The sequence below is a fragment of the Gracilinanus agilis genome, chromosome 1, assembly GCF_016433145.1.
Source record: "Gracilinanus agilis isolate LMUSP501 chromosome 1, AgileGrace, whole genome shotgun sequence".
In the NCBI taxonomy this organism is placed as follows: Eukaryota; Metazoa; Chordata; class Mammalia; order Didelphimorphia; family Didelphidae; genus Gracilinanus; species Gracilinanus agilis.
In genome coordinates this window covers 769,729,840-769,753,530 of record NC_058130.1, presented here as the reverse complement: position 1 = coordinate 769,753,530, position 23,691 = coordinate 769,729,840, and the positions used below count along the sequence as shown (strand labels likewise).

General features: G+C 52.7%; 1 protein-coding gene across 1 annotated transcript in view; it reads right to left on the bottom strand.

Annotated features, from left to right (window-relative positions):
* Positions 1 to 23,691, bottom strand: part of ACACB (acetyl-CoA carboxylase beta) — a 72,580-nt gene that overhangs the window by 37,801 nt on the left and 11,088 nt on the right. The window contains exons 3-20 of the mRNA XM_044685461.1: positions 22,853 to 23,023; positions 22,320 to 22,481; positions 21,687 to 21,850; positions 20,907 to 21,057; positions 20,569 to 20,672; positions 17,849 to 17,930; positions 16,120 to 16,265; positions 14,566 to 14,716; positions 11,507 to 11,641; positions 10,305 to 10,451; positions 8,972 to 9,160; positions 5,403 to 5,503; positions 3,501 to 3,589; positions 3,278 to 3,402; positions 2,659 to 2,772; positions 2,256 to 2,369; positions 1,777 to 1,866; positions 709 to 827 (exon numbers count right to left, since the gene is read on the bottom strand). Of these exons, the coding sequence (XP_044541396.1) occupies positions 709 to 827; positions 1,777 to 1,866; positions 2,256 to 2,369; positions 2,659 to 2,772; positions 3,278 to 3,402; positions 3,501 to 3,589; positions 5,403 to 5,503; positions 8,972 to 9,160; positions 10,305 to 10,451; positions 11,507 to 11,641; positions 14,566 to 14,716; positions 16,120 to 16,265; positions 17,849 to 17,930; positions 20,569 to 20,672; positions 20,907 to 21,057; positions 21,687 to 21,850; positions 22,320 to 22,481; positions 22,853 to 23,023 (2,354 nt within the window). The remainder of the gene's footprint in view (positions 1 to 708; positions 828 to 1,776; positions 1,867 to 2,255; positions 2,370 to 2,658; positions 2,773 to 3,277; positions 3,403 to 3,500; positions 3,590 to 5,402; positions 5,504 to 8,971; positions 9,161 to 10,304; positions 10,452 to 11,506; positions 11,642 to 14,565; positions 14,717 to 16,119; positions 16,266 to 17,848; positions 17,931 to 20,568; positions 20,673 to 20,906; positions 21,058 to 21,686; positions 21,851 to 22,319; positions 22,482 to 22,852; positions 23,024 to 23,691) is intronic.

Genomic DNA, 23,691 nt, shown 5'->3' with positions numbered 1-23,691 from the left:
CCCAAATTTCCAATATCACAGTTGGAACCAATACATAGTACTGATTCTAAGATGGAAGGTGAGGGTTTAAAAAAAAAGAAAAGAAAAGGGAAACCCTTATTTTTAAAAAGTCCCAGATGATTGAAAAAGTCTTGTTCAGTTTCAAGAAAGCAGGAGTCCCTCTGCCCTGCATGGACCAAATGATCATTACCGACCAAAGCCTGAGTCCAGATGGAAAACAAGCATCCCAGAAAGACCATCCCAGCCCCAAGCCAGACTTTGGGAGCCCATCGGAGAGCCAGGAACCAAGGTAAGAAGGAAAGAAGTGGACAAAAAAAGCCAAATCCCTAGGAGACAGGAAGACTTTCGGTTCAAAGCACCACACTCTACCTGACCAGGATGGGGGTCTGGGCTCTGAAAGGAGATGGTGGAAAAATGAGACCGTGAGCTGAGGCCAAACGTGGCGAGGAGAGGAGTGGCCGCGTGGTCATCGGGCATCCCCCCCTCCAAGGACGGCAGCACCAGCACAGTCCCTTCAGAAAACAACTGTCCGAGGAACAAGGACCCACACAGACCATCCAGTGACATTTCACTGAGATGGCGGCCGGAGCTCTGGGCCACTTCCCGATAGTCCCATGTGCAGCAGAGAGCCCCGCGTGCTCTGGATAGGGAAGGGGGAGGCCAGTGCTGGGCCGTGGGGGTGGGGTGGGGGGCAGGGCTGGTCCGTACCGGTTCGGATGAGACGAGGGCAGCATGAACTGGAATTCCACCACACAGGTGCCGTCGGGAAGCTGCCGGTGCTGGAGGCTGTTCAGCTCGTAGGCAATGTAGCCTCTGCGGACGTACACCTGACACAGAAGGAGCACAGGAGCACCATCCCACGTGAAACCAACTTGGCACAATCAGGGGTGCCCAGCCCGAGAGAGGCAGGGCCCCCACCCCATGTGGGGAGGAATTGGTCTTCTTAAGGGAAGGAACAATCCCATTTTTCTATTTATGTCCCCAGCCCGTAGCACAGAGCTTGGCACACCGTCGGCATTCACTACATGCTCATTCATTCATTCAGACTCAGAGCACTCTGCTAAGAAGGCTAGGGGACTCATGGCAGAAGCCTCCAGGGGAGGAAAAGCCCAGGAAGACGTGTTTGGAGCATGGACAAAAAGCATGCCCAGCCTGGGACAACCGGGAAGAAGAGCGGGGCTTTGGGGAAGCAGATGGAGCGAGACAAATGGTCGCCTCTCAGCAAACCCCAACCCTCCGCCTCTGGTTCTGACACATTCTATGGGCTCTGTTGGGCACCGAGCTCACCACTCAGCTTAGCTCTTGGGGCTCCGACACCCTGCATCAGTGGCCCCGAGCCTGGGCGGCCACAGCAGGCCGCTGGGAGACAAGAAGGAAGCTGGCCAAGCTACGGAGGCTGAGGGAGGCCAACGGCTAATGGGCCTCCTGTGGCCCCCGCAAGGCCAGCTCACAAGGCTGAGTCTCCCCCAGGCACACAGTGTTAATGGGGGTGGTTGTGCCCTCCCACACTGCTTGCCAAGGTCTCCCCTAAGTCATAGGGCCAGAGGGGAAGTGGAAGAGAAGCTGTCTAACTGCTGAGCCCAGAAGCCCTTTGGGAATGGGAGAATGTCTAGGAGGGCTCAGAACGGGGGTGAAGGGGCTCAGAGGCAGGGCCCTGGGGGGCAGACCTGATTGGGCTCCAGAGCACCTGTCAGAGGAGGAGGCCAGTGGGTCCCACGGACTGTCTGAGCCCTCTTCCTGCTCACCCAGCGCACAATGCCCAGGGGACACACTCACCTCCAGGGATGCCATGCAAACCACCTGGTTGGCATGGTAAAAGAAATTGGGCAGCACATCAAATATGGTTGTTTCTGAAAGGATCAGTTTCTAGAGGAAAAGGGAAGACAAATGAGGAAAACTCCATACTTCATCCCAGAAAACAAGAATCAAGAGGGCAGCTGAGTGACTCAGTGGATGGAGAGCCAGGCCTAGACAGGAGGTCCTGAGTTCAAATGTGACCTCAGACACTTCCTAGCTGTGTGACCCTGGACAAGTCACTTGACCCTCATTGCCCACCCTTACTGTTCTTCTGCCTTGGAATCAATACATAGTATTGATTCTAAAACAGAAGGTCAGGGTTAAAAAAACAAAACAAAACAAAACAAAACAAAAATGAATCTGTGGCTGGAATAGGCCAGAGCACACTGGATAGGAGGGCACACATCAGGCACAATTTTGGAAATCAGAACCAGAGACTTCTGGGCCGCAGAGCTCACCTTGAGGTTTTCCGGGCAGAACTGGTGGCCATACATGTCAATGGCAGACAGGAAAATGGACTCTACTTGGTTGTGTCTGAGTTCATAAGAGGGGAGGTGGGAGGCGATCAGTACCTGAAAAGGAGGGAGCCTGTGAGGACCTGGACCAGCAGAACAAGCCCCCAAGAAGGAGGCGGCCCCCTCCCACCAGAGGAAACAGCCTGCCCAGGGGGATGAGCGCCCGTTAGCATCCCACGTGAAGCCACAGACACAGGAAAAGTAGCCTCGTCCTGCCCAGGCAGGAGCCGAGGTGGCAGCGAGCAGGGTGGCAGCGAGCAGGGGGGCAGCGAGCAGGGTGGCAGCGAGCAGGGTGGCAGCGAGCAGGGGGACAGAGAGCAAGAGGGCAGCGAGCAGGGCCACGTACCTGTCTGGCCCGTAAGGCTACTTTACAATGCTCGCTTTTGCTCAGCTGGGTAAGTTCGCCAAGGATGGAGAGAAGCTCATCGGTCAGGGATGGGTCTGGGCCACACAGCTCATCCTGGCGGAGACAGAACGCATGCACACAAAGTGGTGACATCTTCAGCAGATTTCCTCTGGTTCGGGGATTTGTAACCTTTTGGGGTAACAACTCCTTTTGGGGTAACAACTCCTTCTGGGAATGGGAGGAAGCCCAGGGACTCCTGAGAAAAGGGTTTTCAAGTGGCCAAAATAAAATTCATATGACGGCAAAGGAAGCCAGTTACACTGAGAACAAGTTCACCAGAGCAGCTCGATGGCTCCACGGATAGAGCGCCAGGCCTGGAACTGGGAGGATCTGGGTTCAAGTCTGGCCTCAGATACTTTGTAGCTGGGTGACCCTGAGCAAGTCACTTAAGCCCAATGGCCCAGCCCTTACCGCCCTTCTGCCTTGGAACTGCTATTTGGTATCAAGTCTAAGCCCGAATGTAAAGGTTTTAGAGAAAAGAGAAAATAGATGGCCGGGAGCCCCAGCGGGCAAGCAGAGAGCAGCCCTGCGGGGCCTGGTCCACCTCGGCAGGCCTTACGATCAGCATGGTGACCAGCAGGTTCTTCTTGGCCACCTGGGCGTGGGAGAAGATGCAGTTCAGCACGGGGGACATGTCCGGCTTGAACTGCTCCCGGAGGTTGATCACGCACTTGTCGTAGTGGGCTGGGGGGAGACAAGAGGCCGCACCGTTAGACGCGGGCTTCCCCCGGCTGGCCGCCGGCCTCTCGGAGGCCAGAGATGCGCCCTCGCGCCCGCCTTGCCTTGTTGGAAATGATGCTCCACCTGCAGGTACTTCCTTAATAAATCTAACACGACCGTCTTCATGTAGCCACGGGTCCCACTGCGGTACCTGAGGAACAAAGGAGGGCATCAGTGCTGGGCCAGGGTGCCCCGAGGGGCCGGACCAGCGGGGGAGCCACAGCTCGCCGCCCTGCCTTGTATCTGCTTGGCTGCGTCAGAACAGGCGCGAGGGCCATGTGCGTTTCCTTCTTTTCTTTTCTTTTCAGCCCGTATCTTCCCTCTTAGAATCAATCCTGTGCATTGGTCCCAAGGCAGAAAAGCAGTAAGGGCTAGGCAAGGGGGCAGAGTGACTTGCCCAGGGTCACCTAGCCATGGGCCTTGTTTTTATCTGTGACTGGCACTGAGGACACGAAGCATCGTGGTCTTCCTAAATGCCTATTGATCAGTTAACTGATGGGTGTTCTGTCCAGGCTGAGGGAATATTGGGTTGAGGTGGGGGAAGCTCTAAAGCTCTCCTAGAAATAGAATCATTAAGGCCAGAGAGAGCTTGGCCGGGCAATAACTCGCCCTCATTTCACGAGTGATTGCACAGATTCTCCTCTGGCCTTCCCAATGGCCTGGGGGTCAAGCAGGTGGGGAATGTCGTCTCCTTTTGGACAGAGCCAACGCACAAAGCAGGGAGCTACAGGAGCCCCGGGGGATCTGGGTCCTCTGTATGCTCCTAAAGAAGGATCTGGCCACTTCTGTTTAATAATAGGTAATAGCTGGCAATTTGGAGAGTGCTTTAAGGTTTCCAAAAAGCATTAAATAAACTATTTCCCTAGGTCTTCACAACAACCCTGGGAGGGAGGAGCCATTATTGTTCCCATTTTATAGATGAGGAAACTGAGACAAAGAGAGGCTAAAGGACTTGTTCAGGGTCACACAGCTAGTAAGTGTCTGAGGCAGAATTTGATCTTGGGTCTTCTTGATTCCAGTTCAAGCACCCTACCCACTGGGCCTCCTATCTATACAAGTAAGGGTATAAGTTTAGCCGTGCCCATGTGACAAGGGACTGCCAGGGCTGCCAGAGCTTTTCTTGCCCCTCACATTTGGGGTTCTAAATTCAAAGGCTCTAAATTTGCCACGTGATAGAGCCAAGCTAAAAACAATCTTCAAGAGAGAGAGAAAATGAGAGGAGACAGAGAGAGAAGAGGTGGGGGGAGAGAGAGAGACAGACAGACAGACAGATAGACAGATGGACAGAGGGAAAGAGAGAGAGGGAGAAAGAGAGGGAGGGAGAGGGACAGAGAGAGACAGAGACAGAGACAGAGACAAAGACAGAGACAGACAGACAGAGACAGAGACAAAAACAAAGACAGAGACAGAGAGAGGGAAAGAAAGAGGGAGGGAGAGAGAGAAAGATTAGAAACAATTTGAGTTGGGCAAAAGGAGCTGGCACGTGTACTGGCCGAGGGTCCACTTTCCTGCCATGAGCCTCAGTTTCCTTTTCTGCCACATAAGGATCGTAAGGATACTCCTGCTCCCTAGCTAACAGGGTGGAGTTGCGGTTCAAATGAGAGAGGATGTGTGAAAAGCCCCTGGTATGGGTCAGAGGCAGCAGCTCTTCCTGACTCTAGCCATGGGACACGCTGCCTCTCATGCCATCATTTATATTCTACTCCCAAGACGGAGGTTGTCTGGATTGCTTTCCCCCCTTAACAGTAACATGTTTATCACACAGTACAAATGCTTTGTTGGTAAGTGGAGTCGTGTGTTGGAGGGGTGTCAGAATGGCACTAGCCACTCCCTCAGGGGGCAGGGCCTGGGCATCGCCTCTCTGTGGTCCCTGACCGTAGACTGAGCCTGTCTTGACAAAGAGCACCCCCCCAGGGCTCAGTGTGTGGTTTCACAGTTCCCCAGCCCAACGGGTCTCGAGTCACCTTTGGACTAGCTGGACGATGCTCTGAGTGTTCATGAAGAAGACTTCTCGGTCTGCCTTCCTCTGAAGGGTCGCGGCGTGGCTGTCCAGGATGTTGGCAATCTAAATGGGGGGGAAAAAAAAACAAAACTCGTCTAACTACTCAGGACCAAGAAATCCAATTGTCTAAAAACAAAAAAAAAACAAAAAAAATCCAGTTTTAAGCAAATTCCAGATTCCTTCTGAAGAGGCAGAGATGGCCTCATTCATCCAGAATTCCAGCTGCTCAAGAGATCGAGCTTTTCAGGAATGGAGGGAGGATTCTCTCTAAGGAAGAGATCTCCCCTGCTCATAGCGATCCCTCCATCCTGGCTCTCCCAGGGCTCTTTGGCCCTTTGGGCTGGGTTGAGGTGGGAACATGCTGGGGTCCAAGGGCCATCCCAGCTAACTGCCTGGAGATTCACTGTCTAGGCAGCGGCCGCTGCTCCTACAGAAGGAAGGGGCTCTCCTTAGTGTGACTCGATGAAGCAGGCTGTAAAATGCGTATTTTCGGTGCCTCTATACACTCCCATGACAGGCAGTCATTTCCTAAACAAAATATGGGCGTGGGTGAGAGAATAACAAGCCCCTTCTAGTCACATGAAGGGAGAAAGATGGGCAGGCAGGATAGTAATGATAACAGCCATTTCTCAGTGACGGCACCTGTTGGGCAGATCCAGGCAGTTGGTCAAACCATTAAGAACCTGTGGGCCTCCCCACAAGGTAGTTCCTCTGCCAATGCAGCTAAGAGTGCCTTCCCAGGTCAACAGCTTCATTGAGATAACTCGGACCCTCCCCACGCTACGGGCTTCTTATCCCCCATTGGTCATCCTATGGCGGCCACCCTAAGCCCATCTGGCTTGGCGGGGCCTGCCATGGCTCGAGCCCTTGGCATGGGCTCCAAAAGCCAGGGTTCCCTCAGCACCAAGATGAAGACTCAAAGTCAGACTTCAGCGCAGGTGTAGACACATTTTATGGTGTATAAAGATCACTCCCAGAAGAAACTAATTAGAGAGCCACGTCTCACAGCAGATACCAAGCCGAGTTCCCAGGGGGTTTATGACTAACACATAAGGAGGGGGGGGGCGTCACAAACAATTCACTTGTGATCTATGGAGAAGGGGCGAGTTCTCGGCCAAACGAGGAAGAGGGAGGACCACAGAAAACAAACGGACAATTATGATGACATGAAATGAAGAAGTTTTACATAAATAAGACCAATAAAGCTAAAACTGGAAATGGAAGAAAAGCAGGTAACTAGAAAAAACATGTACACGTACACATATGTACACATGCTTAATTCACAGACAATATACACCTACACCCCCAACACAACACATGCACATACAATGTGGCTATCATGGCATTTCTACCTACATACACAAACATACATGTGCAAGTCTGCATATACACATGCAATATCTACACACCGTCATATACGTATGCATTACAACACGCATTACACTACTCTTCCATCTCTATGGATACACATACATATACCACGTACGCACACATGCCATACACATCTACATGGAATCGACTCGATTCTACAAGAATAAGAGCCATTCCCCAACTGATCAATGGTCCAAGGATCTGGGCTGGCAGACTTCTAAGGAAGAAATTTAAGCTATTAATATCCATATGATTAAATGCTCCCTATCTCTAAAAATTAGAAAAATGCAAATGAAAGCAACTCGGAGGTCCCGCCTCACATCCACCATATTGGTTAAGTTGGTGCAGAAGGAACATGATAAATGTTGTTGGGCTCTGGGCGAACCGGCCCAAGAAGGCACTGCTGGGAGACCGTGCAGGAACGGAATTTGGCGCTAAGCCCCAAAGTCACTAAAGTGCGAAGAGCCTCTGACCTAGTCAGATCACTGCCGGGTCTATGCCCCAAAGAGGTGAAACAAAGAGAAAAGGGGTCCATATAGGCAAAAATCTCTATGGCCACTCTTTTTTGGGTTGCAAAGAAATAAATTATGCCACAGAATACTATGGTGAGAAATGGTGAAAAGGGAAACCCAGGGACCTCGTATGAACTGATGGTAAGTGAAGGGAGCAGAACCAAAAAAAACCAAAAAAAACAGTTTCTATAATAAAGACCCCATTACAAAAACCTTAAGCTTCCTGCTCCATAATCCCAGGATGAGGACAAAGCCCACAAGCCCACCTCCTCACACAGGGTGATGGAAAAATGGGACACATATTTTTTGGATGTGGGGATTGTGGGAAATTTATTTTGCTGGGCTGTGCATATTTGTGATAAGTGTTTGGGTTCCCCCCCCCCCCCAGTGGGGTGAGGGAGGGAGGGAGTGATGACAGATTCTTGTTTGTTGGAAACATTAAAAAAAAAAGATTGCTATCAGATACTGCCTGTGGGAGAGAGCTACGTAGAGTGGCCTTCTGGAGCTGGGAGGGTCTTTAGAAACTATCTAGTCCAACGGTATTGTACCATCGAGGAGAAGGGAGGCCCAGAGCAGTCTGGGGCAGGCATGTCCGAATCACGCACCAAGTGAGTGGCAGAGCAGAGACTTGACCCAAGGTCTTCCAGTGCCTGGTCCAGGGGTCCCTCCACTACTTCACAGTCACACTATGTACAAATGATAGATAAATAAAGCATTCAGCTTGGGCCCAGGGAGGCAGAACGGTGCTCAGCAGATATTTATTGGGCTGATGAGCACTCGGGATGGCTTTGGGGCTTTTCTGTATTATTTCTGCCAAACGCTTGCTTTCAGGATGATGCTGTTATTGACCAGGTTGATCCAGAAAACGCTCGAGGCTTCTGCGGGATCTTTCATGGCTAGGTTTTTAAAACCAGCAGGCCATTTTATCAGAAACCGGTCACTTCTAAAAGTTTGGCCAAAGCCTTGAGCAGAGACAATATCTCTCGGGGTTCATCTGGATTTGTACCAGACGGTTACACAACCAATGATTCCCAAAGTGGGCACCACCGCCCCCTGGTGGGTGCTGCAGCGATCCAGGAAGGCAGTGATGGCCACAGATGCATTTATCTTTCCTATTAATTGCTATTAAAATTTTTAAAAATTAATTTCCAGGGTGCTGAGTAATATTTTTTCTGGAAAGGGGGCGGGAGGCCAAAAAAGTTTGGGAACCCCTGGTCTAGACCATGCAAAGTTGGACTGTCGAGGTCCCAGGGTGGTTGTGGGGAAGGCACTCAGAGCCAGAACGTGTACTCGGGTAACTATTAAATCTTCTAGTGACATCCTCCCCTGGCTCCAGAAAGCTCCTTCTGCAGTGTCTGCGCCTCGGCAGGCCCTGCCCTGTGGGAGAGGCTCTGAGGGCTGGCCCAGCAAGAGCCTGGGAGTCTGTGTGGCCCTTGAGCATGAGGGCTGCCCCTGCCCACAAGGACAGCAAGCTGGGAAAGGGTTGTAATCTCTGTAATCTAGAGAAGGGCGGCCCGGTGTTGGTGAGATTGCAGGTCTTCTGACGTTTACTCTCAGAGGTCAGGCACAGGAGCAGTCGAGACATGACCTAGGAGACGTGTCTGCCCTCCTCTCCCCTCCCCTCCCCTCCCTCGAGGACCCCCTTTACCTGCTGGCTGGGAAACTGGCAAAGCACAGAGGTGATGTTGCTCGCGTACTGGGCCATCACCTTGCGGACTGCCTTCTCCACAGAGGCGGGGATCCGGCCAGACACGCTGGTCATGATCTCCTGGAGTTCCAGAAGGGGCAAGGAAGGGGACCGCAGAGTGACCATCAGCTTATTCACCCACTCTTTAAGCTGGAGGAGACAAAAATCGTTCACGACCACCATCATTCAAAGGGATGCCAGAGGCTGTGGGTCAAGCACAGTTCTGGAAGACTGGACAGTGACAAATGACCGGGCAGAAAGTATGGCAGAACTTGGATTCTCTACTGTGTATTAATTGGTTCCAAGGCAGAAGAGTGCTGAGGACTAAGCAATGGAGGTCAAGTGACTTGCCCAGGGTCACACAGCTGGGAAGTGTCCGAGGCCACATTTGAACCCAGGACCTCCCGTCTCTGGGCCTGGCTCTCCATCCACTGAGCTACCCAGCTGCCCCCTTGCATTTCTCTTATTACTAGTGATAATGTGGCTTTCTTTCAGGTCATTGTTAAGCATTTGCCATTTTTCTTTTGGGAAATGTTTGTTAAGTCTGTTGGGGAATGGCTTTTGTCTTCCTCTGCGGTGGGCATCGCACTCTTTTCAGAGACACCTGATACCAAAGGTACCCCCAGCCCATCGCTTTCTCCCTAATTCTAGATACACTAAGTTTGGTCACGCCAAAGCCTTTCAACTTCATATAACTGAAGGATGGACTTTCATCTTTCAGAAATAGCTTCCACGTCCCTCGTTGCCGTGGCATTCGCTGCCTGCCCGCAGCTGTGGGAGGTGCCTCGTCTGGTTCTCTCCGCCATCTTTAATGGCCTGGCCTTGAATGGCCAAGTCGTGTCTCCCTTTTGAGGAGTTAAGCGGGAGCCCCAGCTCGCTTTTAGCCCGATCCCAACGGCTCCACAGACACACCGAGGATGACAGGCTCAAAGGGAATGTGTAAACCACGAGGAGAAAACCTGTCCCAGGCCTGCCAGGCGGGTCAAGGCCAAAAGGCCAGGGAAACAGAAAAATAAATTCCCCAATCGTGTGTGTGTGTGTGTGTGTGTGTGTGTGTGTGTGTGTGTGTGTGTGTGTGTGAATTTGTGACTGAATGAGGGTGTCTGTGTGAAAATGAGAGTATGTGAAAGAACGTGAATGTGTGAGCATGAGTGCATGTGAAAGAACGTGTGAGTATATGGGGGTGTAAATGCGTGAGTGTGTAAATGAGTACGGGTGTGTGGGGAGGTGCGTGAGTGTGTGTAGACCACTTTTCTCACCCCTTCAGTGCCCGCCAGAAGCCCCCTCTGCTCACCTTGGTACTGAAAATTGGTTCTGGCAAACAGTAGCCATTCATGACATTGGTCAAGTTTTCCAGGACGTTGTGGAAAACCTGGTGCAGCTTCTCTCCCAAGATGGGCAAGGTCTGCTGGCAAGGGAGGTCCCCTGTGTATGGCTCAGCCTGGTAGGAAACAGATGGGGGAAAGTGACCAAAAGACCCCCAGACCTTGGGCAAGCTGCTAACTCCTCAGGCCTCAGTTTCCTCTTCTGTAAAATGAGAGGACTGGGCTAGATTTCTGTGCCTTTTTGAGATCTTGTTTAAGTTTGAATTTCTTAGGGTCACCAGTATTTGTGACTTGGCTTCCTTCTCCCCTTATTTTCCTATTGATTCCCTAAAGACGGGCACCTAATGGAGTAAGATAGCAACTAAAAATTCATAGAAATCTTCTCTTTTATAAAAAGCTTAGACTTTTTTTTAAACCTTTACCTTCCATCTTGGAATCAATCCTGTGTATTAGCTCCAAGGCAGAAGAGTGTAAGGGCTAGGCAATGGGGGTTAAGTGACTCGCCCAGGGTCACACAGCTGGGAAGTGTCTGAGGCCAGATTTGAACCCAGGACCTCTATTTCCTGAGCCACCTAGCTGCCCCCTAAAGGTTTAGTCTTAACATAAGCCAGTGAAGGAGCTCCAGTGCCTCCAGAATACAAATCCAGAATAACATTCTCATCCATTCATTCACAAATGTTTGTTTATGCAGCCCTTGGCGGAGGGGGGGGGGGGGGGGAGGCTCTCCCAGACTCTAAGTCCATGCTGGGAGCCTGAGAGAATAAGACAGACTAGGTGGGGTCAGTAGCAGCCTCTGAATTCCCAGAGGATGTGAGCAGGGAACTCTTAGCATAAAGTCTAGTTTGCCCCAACAGGGAGAGGGTTTCCTCCCTTTACTGGAGACTTTTCAAGCAGAGGCTAAGAGAGTTCCTGCCAGGCCTGTGATGGACATTTAGGCCTCCGCTAGGAGGAGGCCAAGAGCACGTGATCTGAGGGCAGAGAAACTGGGTTCAAATCTTGACCCTGCCACTCACCACCCAAATGACCTTGTAGTTCAAGGCCCTTCCCTTCCTGGGACTGATCCTCACCTGTAAAGTGGAGGAAGCAGAGAACCCCCCCTCTCCCCAGCACTGGCCCCAGTCCCAGGCAGCTCTGAGAACCCCTAATCGATCATCTCAGGGCCATCACTCACCTCATGGACTTTAGAAGGATCGTCCAACTCCAGCCTGGCTATCACACAGCCCCCTTGGAGGACGGCTCCCGGCCGCCTCACGTAGTGGACCCGGCCGTCTTCCTGGACATTCAAGGTCATGATCATCTTCATTACCTGGAGGGTTACACGGTGAACATGTGAGGAGAGGAGCCCCAGAACCTGGCTGGTGCACGAGTGCCGAGGCTGCCACAGGACAGACTGACTGGTCTTGAGGTAGGGACCCCCCCCAGATCTCTGAGGCACTAGAGGCACATCCCAGCTATTTCTTGTTCGATGATTACTAGAATAAAACCCCCTTCCAAGCTCCCCTTCATGTGCCGGCTTCCCTGACTCGAGCAGAAGTGCCATGAGGACAGGCACATCTTTGCTACTATTTGTATGCTCGACACTCAGCAAAATGCCTGGCAAGTGGCTGAAAACGATTAGTAAAGGCCTGTCCTATCTATCTATCTATCTATCTCCATCTTTCTATCAGTCTATCTATCTATCTATCTATCTCCATCTTTCTATCAGTCTATCACTATCTATAGCATCTCTATTATCTATCACTACCGGGCACGATGATCCATAGCTATTCAATCTATCCATCTATCTTTCTATCATATATCTATCACTATTTACCCATTACCCTTATCTATCCACCCATCCGGCTGTCTATCCATCAATCTATATGTCTGCCTGTCAGTCTATCCATTAATCTATCTATCCATCTAAAAACTCATCTGTCTATCCATCTATCTATCCACCCATCTATCCTTCTATCCATCCATCCATCTATGTATCTAATCTATCCATCCATTCATTTTTCAACCTATCTATCATCCATCCATTCATCCATCCATCCATCTGTCCGTCTATCCACCCACCCATCTATCTATCTGTATGTATCTAATCTATCCATCCATTCGTTTATCTATCCATCCATCTATACTTTTAACCATCCATCCATCCATCCATCCATCCATCCATCCATCCATCCATCTATATATTTATCTATCTGTCTGTCTATCTCTCTATCTATCTATTGTCTGTCTGTCTATCTATCTATCTATCTATCTATCTATCTATCTATCTATCTATTGTCTGTCTGTCTATCTATCTACCTGTCTGTCTATCTGTCTGTCTGTCAGTCTATCTATCTACCTGTCTATCTATCTATCTATCTATCTATCTATCTATCTATCTATCTATCTATCCATCCATCCATCAACCATGTCCTTCCCTGCAAAAAGAACATAGGAAGGGCTCTAGTGCATTGAGACAGTCCTCTAGGGCAGTGATGAGCAAACTTTTTAAAGAGGGGCCAAAGGAAAGGAAGTGCTCCTCTGTCAGTCTGTTTCTAAGGCAGCTCTTTCAAGATTTCATTGCATTGTATCCTACTCATCGTATTCCTCAGATTAGGAATGATGTCATGCAGCCGGAGGGAACATTTCAGGGGCCGCATCTGGCCCGCCGGCCGTCGTTTGCCCATCACTGCTCTGGAGGATTTTGCCTGGGATAAGAGGTTGCACCCAGGGCATAATCAGCACCCGTGGAGGGCATCTCCACGCTCATAAGATGACAAATTTACGGGAGACACAATCCCCAAAGAGGCTGGCCCTAACTCTCTGCCTGCCTCTGAATACATGAGGGATGGGAGCTCTCGAGACCCTACAACAGGCTGTGGCTCCGTGGATCGAGAAGCAGGGAGGCAGAGAACAAGCACTGATTAAGCACCTCCTGTGTGCCGGGCCCTGGGCTAAGGGCTTTACAAATATGATTTCATTTGGTCCTCACGACTCGCTGGGGCCCCATTTTACAGCTGAGCGAGGTTAAGTTCCTTGCCCAGCTTCACACAGCTATTAAGTGTCAGAGTTTGGATTTGAACTCACATCCTGCTAGCTGACCCCATGAGCTATGCCCGGGGCATCCTGGGTTAGAGCTCTGGACTCTGATCCATGACAGCTGGGTCACCCAGGGCCAATCGCTTAGCATTCTAGGCCCAGTTAGGATCAGAGCCAGACTAGTAGAGTTCCTGCCCGATTTTAAGAGGTTGATATATTAATTTTTAAACAAGAATTCTAACAATTCTAGGTCAACCTGCAGCCAGCAGAGGGGGGCTCCCGGGGCTCTGGGTGACCCCGGGACTCGGGCCAGCCTTGGTGGAGAGGGCTCCTTCCCCGTCTCCCCAAGAGAGGGCTGCCTCATCCTTTGGCTCCGGGACCTGGATAAGGGCGTGGGTGCCACGCTCATCCGGTGGGCAGAGAAGCCCAAGCTGGGCAATATCCAGAGACCTCTGCTGGCTGGAGCATTAAAATGGGATTTTAACGGTGACTCAGCTGCAGGGTCCCCCGATTTTACAGACAGGGCAGCCAGCACCTACAGGCCCCACGAGCAGCTGTCTGGAGGCCATCAGGACCCTGGAGAGCCGCCGGGGATCAGGCCAGGGAGGCCTGGACCTGAGGACCTGGGGACGGCTGTTTGGTGTGGAGAAGAGATCTGGGTGGACAAGAGGACAGGCAGGGTGTACGGGAAGGCCTGGCACGCTGTGCCTGGTCTCTAGGAGCAATGGGGAGAGGGCAGGGGGCCGATTTGGGAAGGGGCAATGGCCATGGTGGTGCTGAGAACTCTCTGACAGGGGGACAAATCCCTCGGGAGGCCCCTGGAGGTAGGTCTGCGGAGGCCAGATGCCGTCCTGGCTCCCTCGCTCGGGTCTGGGGGAGACCACGGAGCTTTGGAGCTCCTTTCACCTAAGATTTTCTGAGCCAACAAAGCCGTAAACACCCTAAAAGGCCGCTGCCGCGCCTGTTTTCCGAACAGACGTCCTTTGGCAGTTGAGAGCCTCTCACCCTGGCTGCTACCTACCACAGGAGGGTCAGGGGTCCAGGCTGTGGAACCCCCAGGCCCTCTCCTGCTTTGGGCCCCCAGAACACGTGGGCCCTGGGCCAGGAGAAGCCGGGCCCCACAGGGTCATGGAGGTGTCCCCGGAGCCCGGCAGGCCCAAGAAGAGCGGCTCCACGCGGCGCCCGAAAGGGGCAGGGCCCAGCTGGCCGCGCTACCTCCATCTCTGCGTAGGTGCTGCCTGCCGTCAGGCGGCCTCCGTCCTCCACCAGGTACTGCACCAGCTTCCCGGCAGAGGGAGACCTCAGGATGGTGGGATCGTTCTCCTTCTCAAACACGCACGTCTTGTTGCCGATGGTGATCCGGTAACTGCGGGAGACAAGGGGGCCGGGGCTGGGCGGCCACAGACTGCGGGGCGGCCACAGACTGCGGGGCGGCCGAGGAGGCTTCCCAAAGGAGACCCCGACTCGCCCGCCTGAGTCAAACGGAGCTCTGGAAAGCTCCTGCCGTGCCTAGACTGGGAGCAGGACGAAGCCACAGCCGGGCCGACCTGGGGGTGCCTCCCCACAATGGGGGACGCCGGTTCTGCCTCCAGGAGGCTGCTACTGTACGGGGATCCTCGCTCAGACACGGCTCGGATCCTGGGGGTGAGGGCGCCTCCGAGGCTCCTCCCGACCCCGAGGTCCAAGCTTTGGGTGCCTGGGGCTCGCTGATGTGACACCATTCACCCCAAATCCCACAAGGACCACTATCGGGGCTGGCTTTATTTTTAAAGCACATCATGAGACCTTTTGAGGTAGATCTGGGGGTCTGAGTGGGCTGCAAGCTCTCGATGAGTGGCAGAGGAACCAAAAGGCCAGTGTGAACCCGGGCTGCCCCTCAGAGGCCGCTTCTCCCACTCCCGGTGGCACGGGTGGGAGGTGGAGCCCCAAGGCAGGGCCCTGGCCTCAACAAGGGACAGGGACGAGGGCACAAAGTCCCAGCCCTGCACAAGAAGCCCCAGGTTTCAGGCTGCCAGATGCCGAGAGCGCTCTGGCCTAGGAGTCCAAGCATGTAGGGACGTCCCTTAGGCCTATCTGGTCCTCAGTTGACTTATTTTTCTAAACCCTCACTTTCTGCCTCAGTAACGCTCTGAGAAAGAAGGACAAGGGCTAGGGGGCAGCTAGGAAACCTAGAGAGCCCGGGAGGTCCTGGGTTCAAATCTGGCCTCAGACACTTCCCAGCTGTGTGACCCTGGGCAAGTCACTTCACCCCCACTGCCTACCCTTACCACTTGGAATCAGCACCCAGTATTGAATATAAGGTGGAAGGGAGGGTTTAAAAGGGGCAAAAAGAGAAAAAGGACAAGGGCGAGCCAAAGTGACTTCCCCAGTGAGGAAGTATCTGCAGCCAGATTTGAATCCAAGTCCTCCTGACTCCAGGCCCGGCTCTAGCCACTAGGCCGCCTCGCTGCTCCCTCAGGCTCCTTTCAGTAGTTTCTCCCACCACTATGTCACGCTGTTCACGAGGTTCAAAAAATACCACCAAACGGAGACCAAACACGAGCATGTGGCGGGGCCCCCACCGGGAACAAGTCAAAGATGGCGGGAGGCCTCCGGGGCCCCGGGGGGACAGGGCGGCCCGTGTCTGCGCCCGGCCAAGCCCCTGCCCTGTCCCAGCGGTGTGGGCAGCGGCCTCCCCCGGGGAGGTCTCGGCAGAAGGGAGGCCCCGGGCTCGCCTCTGTCGGAGCCGGGGGTCCCAGGAGCCAGAGCCCTCCCCAGGCGGGCACCCACCTGTCTATCTCTTCCTTCATGTACGTGGTGTAGCTGTTGCCGTCATAGGACAGCAGCAAGCCGCCGTCGTTGAGCCTGTGGGCGTCTATCTCGATGTGGCAGTTGTTCATGATGAGAACGAACATGGTCAGAGACTGGCGGGCAACCTGCGGAGAAGCGGCTTCTCAGCGGGCGGCCCTGCGCCACTCCGCGCCCCCTCCTGGCTCGCCAAACAGCCGGGGGCTGACCGGCTAAAAGCCCAAGGAAGGGCCGCCCCCCGGCAGGGCACCCCAGGCTCAGAAGACCTCCTGGCCCGTTCCCAAAGGGAGAGGGGCTCCCCAACCTCCGCTCTCCTCCTGGGGGCCCCGACATCGTGATGTTGTGATGGAAGGCTGGACCTGCCACAGGCCACGTTTGGTGACTCGGGGCAGCTCTCCGTCCCTCTCTCTCCCTGTATCGCCGAGCCTCCAGGCCGGGAAGCTCCGACCCTCCTTAAAGAAGCTCGGGGGTGGCAGTGGCGGACTGAGGCCCGGAGCGAGCCCAGAGCCCGGGATGGGGGACTGGGCAGTCTCGAGCCCAGGACTGTGGCCAACAGACCTGCCCATGTTCTGACGCTCCCTCCTGGGAGGTTTCTGTCCTTCTAGGGAAGTCTTCCAGCCTCCTCAGCACCAGAACTGCAGGATGTCAGGCCTGGAGGGCCCTGAAGGACCCTCTAGTCTGAGCTGAGGCAGAATCTCCTCTCCTGAATGCCCAAGAGGGCACTTCCAGGCTGCCTGAGACCCTCAGAAATGGTCCCTTCTAGTTATAAATCTGTGTGAGCTCATTAAGGCTGAGCTCACGACATCTTGACACAGACTGATGAACTTTCTTTTATTTATTAAAAAGATGTTTTAAGCCTTATCTTCTGTCCTAGTATCAATTCTTTTTTTTAAACCCTTAACTTCTGTGTATTGGCTCCTAGGTGGAAGAGTGGCAAGGGTGGGCAATGGGGGTCAAGTGACTTGCCCAGGGTCACACAGCCCTTGTATTAATTCTGAGACAGAAGGGCAAGGGCTGTGCAATGGGGGTGAAGTGACTTGCCCAGGGTCACCCAGTGGGGAAGTGTCTGAGGTCAGATTTGAACCCAGAACCTCCCGACTCCAGGCTTGGTGTTCTATCCATTGGGCTATGTACCTGCTCCGAGCCCACTGAACTTCCGGAGTTTCCTCTTCATCAGGAAGCATTTTCCTACACTGACCTCTGCTATTTCTACCATCTCTCCGGCTCCTGCTCCCAAGGGCCAAATGGAATAAGTTTAATCCTCCTCCTTCGAATGCCTTCAGATACCGGCACATCCCTCTGTGTCTCTTCTCCAGACCAAACACTCCTTCTTTTGGGGAGAGATTCTAGAGCAAAGGCCTCAAGGCCCTTCACTGGCCTGATGATCTCCTAACAGGAACTGCACAAAAGCCCACAGAGGCCCTGGAACAGGATGCAGATCGGCTTTTAAAAATAACAAACGGGCAGCTACCTAGCACGATGGACAGAGCACCAGGCCTGGAGCTGGGAGGTCCTGGGTTCAAACCTGGCCTCAGACACTTCCCAGCGGTGTGACCCTGGGCAAGTCACTTCACCCCCATGCCCCAGCCCTGACCACTCTTCTGCCTCGGAGCCAATATATAGTATTAATTCTAAGAAGGAAGTTAAGGGTTTAAAAACAAGACTCCCTCCCTTACTGGGTGGGAGTCTGGGGTAAGTGTGGTGGTCTTACCTTGAGGATGTACTTCACCCCTCCGTAGATCAGCTCCACATCCACGATGTTCAGGAGAGAATCTGCTGGGAGAACCTGGCCCCTGGAACACACACACACACACACAGACAGACAGACAGACAGCCAGAGGCCCTTCAGAAAGGGCTGCTCGGCTGCTTTGCCACCTTTCAAAACAAGCGGGCCCACGTCTTGGACAAGAACGGCCTTCAGGGCTCTAACAGTCAGTAACGACGCCCTGGATATTTTGGAGTCGGTAACGAGATCCCTGCAATTTGGGGGATCTGGAATAATACCCCGAATATCTGGAGGGTCAGTGCACCTCTGCTATTTGGGGGATCAGCAACAATCCTCTTGATATTTTGGGGATCAGCAATGATGCTCCTGATATCTTGGGGGTCAGTCACAACACTTGTTGTTCTGGAGGTCCGTAGCAATATCTGACGTTTTGGGGATCGGTAGCAATACCCTCGATATGGGAGAGCCCGAATAATACCCTTCATAGCTGGGGGTCGGCAACCACAGCCCTGATCCTTTTATTTTTATTTTTAATATTTTTTATTTTTTTATTTTTAATTATTTTTAATGTGTCCCCCTTTTATCACCACGGGTAGGAGAGAGCTTTCGAGGGCCCCCGGTTTATATCGTCTTTTATTCACATTCCTCGGAAACTCAAGCATCTGCTACATAAGCACTTTCTAATTAAGCCTCCTCCAGAAAGAATATTCCTGAGAAACTGAGCATCTGGCCCTCTAAGGAACCGACCGAATGTACTTTGGCTCCCTTATCATCCAGTTACCTTTGAGCTGATAACTAAGTGGGAAAACAGAACCCCTTCCTCCTCCCCCGGAAATTCTGTCTGATGGTGGCTTAAAAGGAAAATTATAAAGGCCACGAATCCCGCCAGCGTGAGCGGGCTGGCAAAAGTCTGCCCTTCGCTCTGTCCCAGCCTCCCGCTCTCACCAATTCAGAGCAGTCTGAGGAAATCAAAGAATCGAGAAAGGGGATCATCTCCATTATCTGGGCCCCGGGCGGTCGCCCCATGTCCCGCAATACTGCGCCGAGAGTCCAAAGGGCACCACTCTGCCCTGAGCAATAAAAAAGCCTCCCGGAGGATTTACTCAAGAACCACTGATAGGGGCAGCTGGATGGCTCAGTGGATGGAGAGTCAGGCCTAGAGATGGGAGGTCCTGGGTTCAAATCTGGCCTCAGACATTTCCCAGCTGTGTGACCCTGGGCAAGTCACTTGACCCCCATTGCCTACCCTTACCAGTCTAGGAGCCAATACACAGAAGTTAAGGGTTTAAAAATGTAAAAAAAAAAAAGAACCTCTGATGGCCTGCTTCATTCACTCAACCATCCTGGCTCTCTGAGAAGCACACAGGAACCCTGTGAAGATTCACAGGTCCTGGGAGTCCAGAGACCAAGGTCTGAGGCGACACTTTGCCACTGATTAACCCAGTGACTGATACGACTCATGGAGCCACGCTGGGGCTCTGTTTCCGCATCTATAAAGTGAGACCCGGTTGTCCTTGGACAACTGATCCTTCCAGCTGCCCTCAGCTGCTCTGGGGAAGAGCTTTGTAAACTACACAGGCAAGAGCCTTGCCCTAGCATTAATCTATTAGCCTTAATGAAACAGGTTTGGAGAGAGGCACAAAAACAAACAAGACAGCGGAAGATGCTGTCTCCAAGAAGACGGCATCAGGGGCAGCTAGAGAGCCAGGCCTAGAGATGGGAGGTCCTGTGTTCAGATCTGGCCTCAGACAGCAGGGTGAACCTGGACAAGTCACTTATCCTCGATGGCCTAGCCCTTACAGCTCACGCTTCTGCCTTGGAATGATCCTCAGTATCAATAAATAAGGGTTAAAAAAAAATAAAGAGGAGGGCAGTGAGGTGGCTCAGTGGGCAAAGGGCCAGGTATGAGGATGAGAAGTGCTTTATCTCCATCTGGTCTCAGACACTTCTTAACTGTGTGACCCTGGGCAAGTCACTTCCCCACCATGGCCAAGCCCTTACCCCTCTTCTGCCTTGGAGCCCAGCACACAGTCTTGTATTGCCAAGAAGGTAAGGGATTAAAAACAAGACAAAGATGGTGTCCAGATGGGGCAGGGCTAGTGGAAACAGTCAGAGCAAGGAGGGGTGTTGGTGGCCTTGGAGAACAATGTTCTCCTTTTATGGAGGAGGAAGCAGATGCCCAGAGAGGACCCAAGAATCTACAGTCAGGAGAGCATTTGGTGGATTTTAGAGATGAAGGAAACTGAGGCTGAGCAAAGGGAAAGGACCAGTAAGCAGTGGCAGCCCTGGGGTTTAAATTCCAGTTCTGTACACACACACACACTTTATAAAAAATAAAAATAAATATAACACACGTACATGTGTGAACATATAATAAACAGCCATGTTGTGTGTGTATTTACTTCTAGGTGGCCTGGCATTTATTAGATTTACATCTACCTATTTACGGCTCTGGCGCTATCTATGTGTATATGTACATCCACTAGCTCTCTAGAGCTACAGGGATCAGACACAGATGTGTTTCTTACGTGTATCTAGATGTCCGCTTCTGTGTAACACGCAGGTGTACATAGGTGTACATTCCGCTGCCTTGTTTGTTGTTGTACCTCTCTCCAAACCCCAGAGGACGCCCCGGCGCCGAGTCTGTCTTACCCACCCCGAGCTTGTGGGGTCACCGGTGGTCCGGGAACGACGGCACGCCCTACCTTTCCAGGGAATGCAAGAAGTCGGTCATACAGGTCCTGAACAGGGCGTCTGCTACGTTCAAGGCTCCGCAGACTACCCCGAGCATGATGTCGGGTTTCTCGGCCTAGGAAAGGAAAGAATGACCTTTTCTATGACCAGAGGCCCAGCTCTACAGCAGGGCGGGGGGCTCGCAGGACCCCAGGAGGAGGAGGAGGAGGAGGAGGAGAGGGTCCTCGGCAGCCATTCCGGCCTCCCCGGGGAGTGAGGGCTGGCAGCCTCCACTCGGAGACCCGTCGAGATGCCAGGATGACAGACGGAAGCCAGAGGCGGTCTCGGGGGGGGGGGGGGGTGCGCTCACCTGGACTCTCTCGGCGATCAGGTGATCCAGCCAGCCCGTGTCGATGTCGTTGCTCTGGAAGCTCTCTGTCTCCAGCAGGTTCACGAGGTACTCCACTGTGGTCCTGAAATCTCCCCGGATGGACAGTTCCTTCAGGGCCACCACCATGTTCCTGAGAAACACACATTGGCCACCTTGGCACAAAAACATGCGCTACCGGATCCCCGGGCCTTGCCATGAGAGGCTCGTCTGATCCTGGATTCAGAGTAGGAATGGCCCTTGGGGACCCTCAAGTCCCAACCCTCATTTTACAGAGGAGGCAAGACAGAGGTTAAGTGACTTTCCTGGACACAGCTAACCTATGTTAGAGGCAGGATTTGAACTCAGGGCTTCCCAATTCCAGTCTAATGCTAGAGATACTAGAGTAAGAAGTCTTAAGATGCCACCCTCAGGCAACAGCTGGATTGAGAGCCAGGCCTAGAGACCAGGGGTCCCGGGTTCAAATCTAGCTTCAGACACTTCCTAACTATGTGACTCTGGGCAAGTCACTTACTCCCATTGCCTAGCCCTAACCACTCTTCTGCCCTGAACCCAACACACAGCGTTGATTCTAAGATGGAAGGTAAGAATTAAAATAATAATAAGACATCACCCCATCTTTCATTTTATAACGAAGGAAGCTAAAGCTCAGAGATGTGCTCTTGTCCTCTCCATTTTCCCTCCAAATGCCTACTTTCTAGTAGTATACAAAAAGGAAGAGGAGGAGGAGAGAAGAGAGGGCACGCGGAGGGGAGTACTGACGAGACGGCCTCTTCTCGGTTCTCTCCCCAGGAGAAGCAGTGCCCAAACTGGGAATCTGCAAACTCGTGCAAGCCTCCTGCGGCCGCGACACTGAAGTAGCCCCACACATTCTTGCTACTCCGGAAATTCAGTTCCTGGACAGTCCCGGAGCTTGGCTTAAAACCCTGGAGACCAAAAGGGAAAAGACAAAGGGAGTGATGGGTCAGAATTAAAACCTAAGATAACTCTGGAGGAGCGGGCCAGGGCACATGAGACCCTGGCGGATGCCCCTTAACTCAGCTGGAGGGCGAACGCGAGGGCCTTCGAGGGGACAGACTCAGGTTCTGACTTGTACGGTCCAAGAGAGAGCACTCTCAAGGAGAGACAGAGTAGGACAAGGATGGCTTAGCATCAGGAGAAACCTGGAGTTTGATGTGGCAGCGATGACCCTGACCCCACTTGAGTCACAGTTTCTGTAAAATGCCAGGAAATGATACCAGAGGCATTTACTCTCATGGTGCCCATGCAGGAAGAAGGGAAACAAGGCCACAGTCAATAAAGTGCTCTGTAAACCTGAAGGGGTATATCAATGCCTCCAAGTCTCCTCCCCTCCCCAGGCCTCAGGGTCCCCACATTTTCAGCCTCTGGTCTTGCCTCGTCTGGGTTCTCGCTGGTGATCCTGGCAGCAATCACATGGCCTCTGGGGACTGGAAGATTGACGGGGTTTTCAAAAGAAATGGGAGTGACCCCCCAGGGTGACTCTCCATACAGGACCCGAATGTCCTTCAGCCTGTTCAGAGGCACCCCCATGGCAATCTGTGGATGGAAGGAGGAGAAAGTCGTTAGCCTTTGACATGCTCCAAAGGGGCAGCTCGCCAGCCCCACAGCTGCAAGATGGGAAAGCCCACCAGTGGCTAGCTGCAGCCCCCAAGGAGAGGCAGCCCCTGGCTTTTTATGGATGCGGAGCCATTTGGCAGGGTTATCCTGAAGCATCCTCGGGGGCACCCACTAGGTCTTCCTCATCTTTCTCCCTCGGTGCCCAGAAAAAGGCATTAAACGGAGCAGCCTTGTACTAACGTTTGATGAATGACTAAAGGAAGGAACGTAGCCCAAAGTATATGTCCTCCCGCCCTGACAGTCAAGAGCAGCCCTACCCGCTCACGGCCTGCGCCTAGGAGGATGATCACCTGTAACTGAGCAGCCGGCAAGTTGACATCAGCGATCATCTCGGTGCAGGGATGCTCCACCTGCAAACGGGGGTTCAGCTCCAAGAAGTGGAAGCAGCCGTCTTCACTGTAGAGGTATTCTACGGTCCCTGCACTCACGTAGCCCACGGTCTTAGCCAAGCGCACGGCACACTATGGTGAGGAAGAGCAGAGAGAAGCTAGAAAGTTTCCTTCTGTTCAACAGACCTGACGATGCACCCCTGGACCCAGGGCTCTGGGCTCAGGGATAGGGACACCCACACAGAAGGCAGGGCCCCCCCTCCAGCTGACAGCTAACAGCTAGCTGCAGAGTCTGGTAAGAGGCCACTGAGAGGGGAAGGAGGTGAGGGAAAGGCAGGCAGAGGGTGAACAGAACCTGAGCAAGGAGGGAGATTTCCCATGACACAGCTCCCTTACATCAAAATCACATAAGGCCATGAATAGGGAACCATTCCCTGCAGTCCATTAATCATCGCAGCATAGGACAAAGGCATGACTTTGCCATCCAGCCCAGTCCCTGGCCCTCTTTTCCCTATTAGGAATAGGAAGCTTCTTTCCTCCTTTTCTTCCTCACCCTTTCTTCCTTTTTTCCTCCCTTCCTTCCATTCATCCATCCTTCCTCCCTCCCTCCCCTTCCATCCTTTCTTCCCTTCCCTTCCTTCTTCCCATCATTCCTTCCTTCTTTCCCCCCTCATTTATTTCCTCCCTCCTTTCTTTCCATACTTCCCTCTTTTCTTCCTTCCTCCTTCCCTTCTGCTTTCCTTCCATCCTTCCTTTCTTCCTTCCACTCTTTCTTCCTTTCTTTTTCTTTCCCTTTCCTT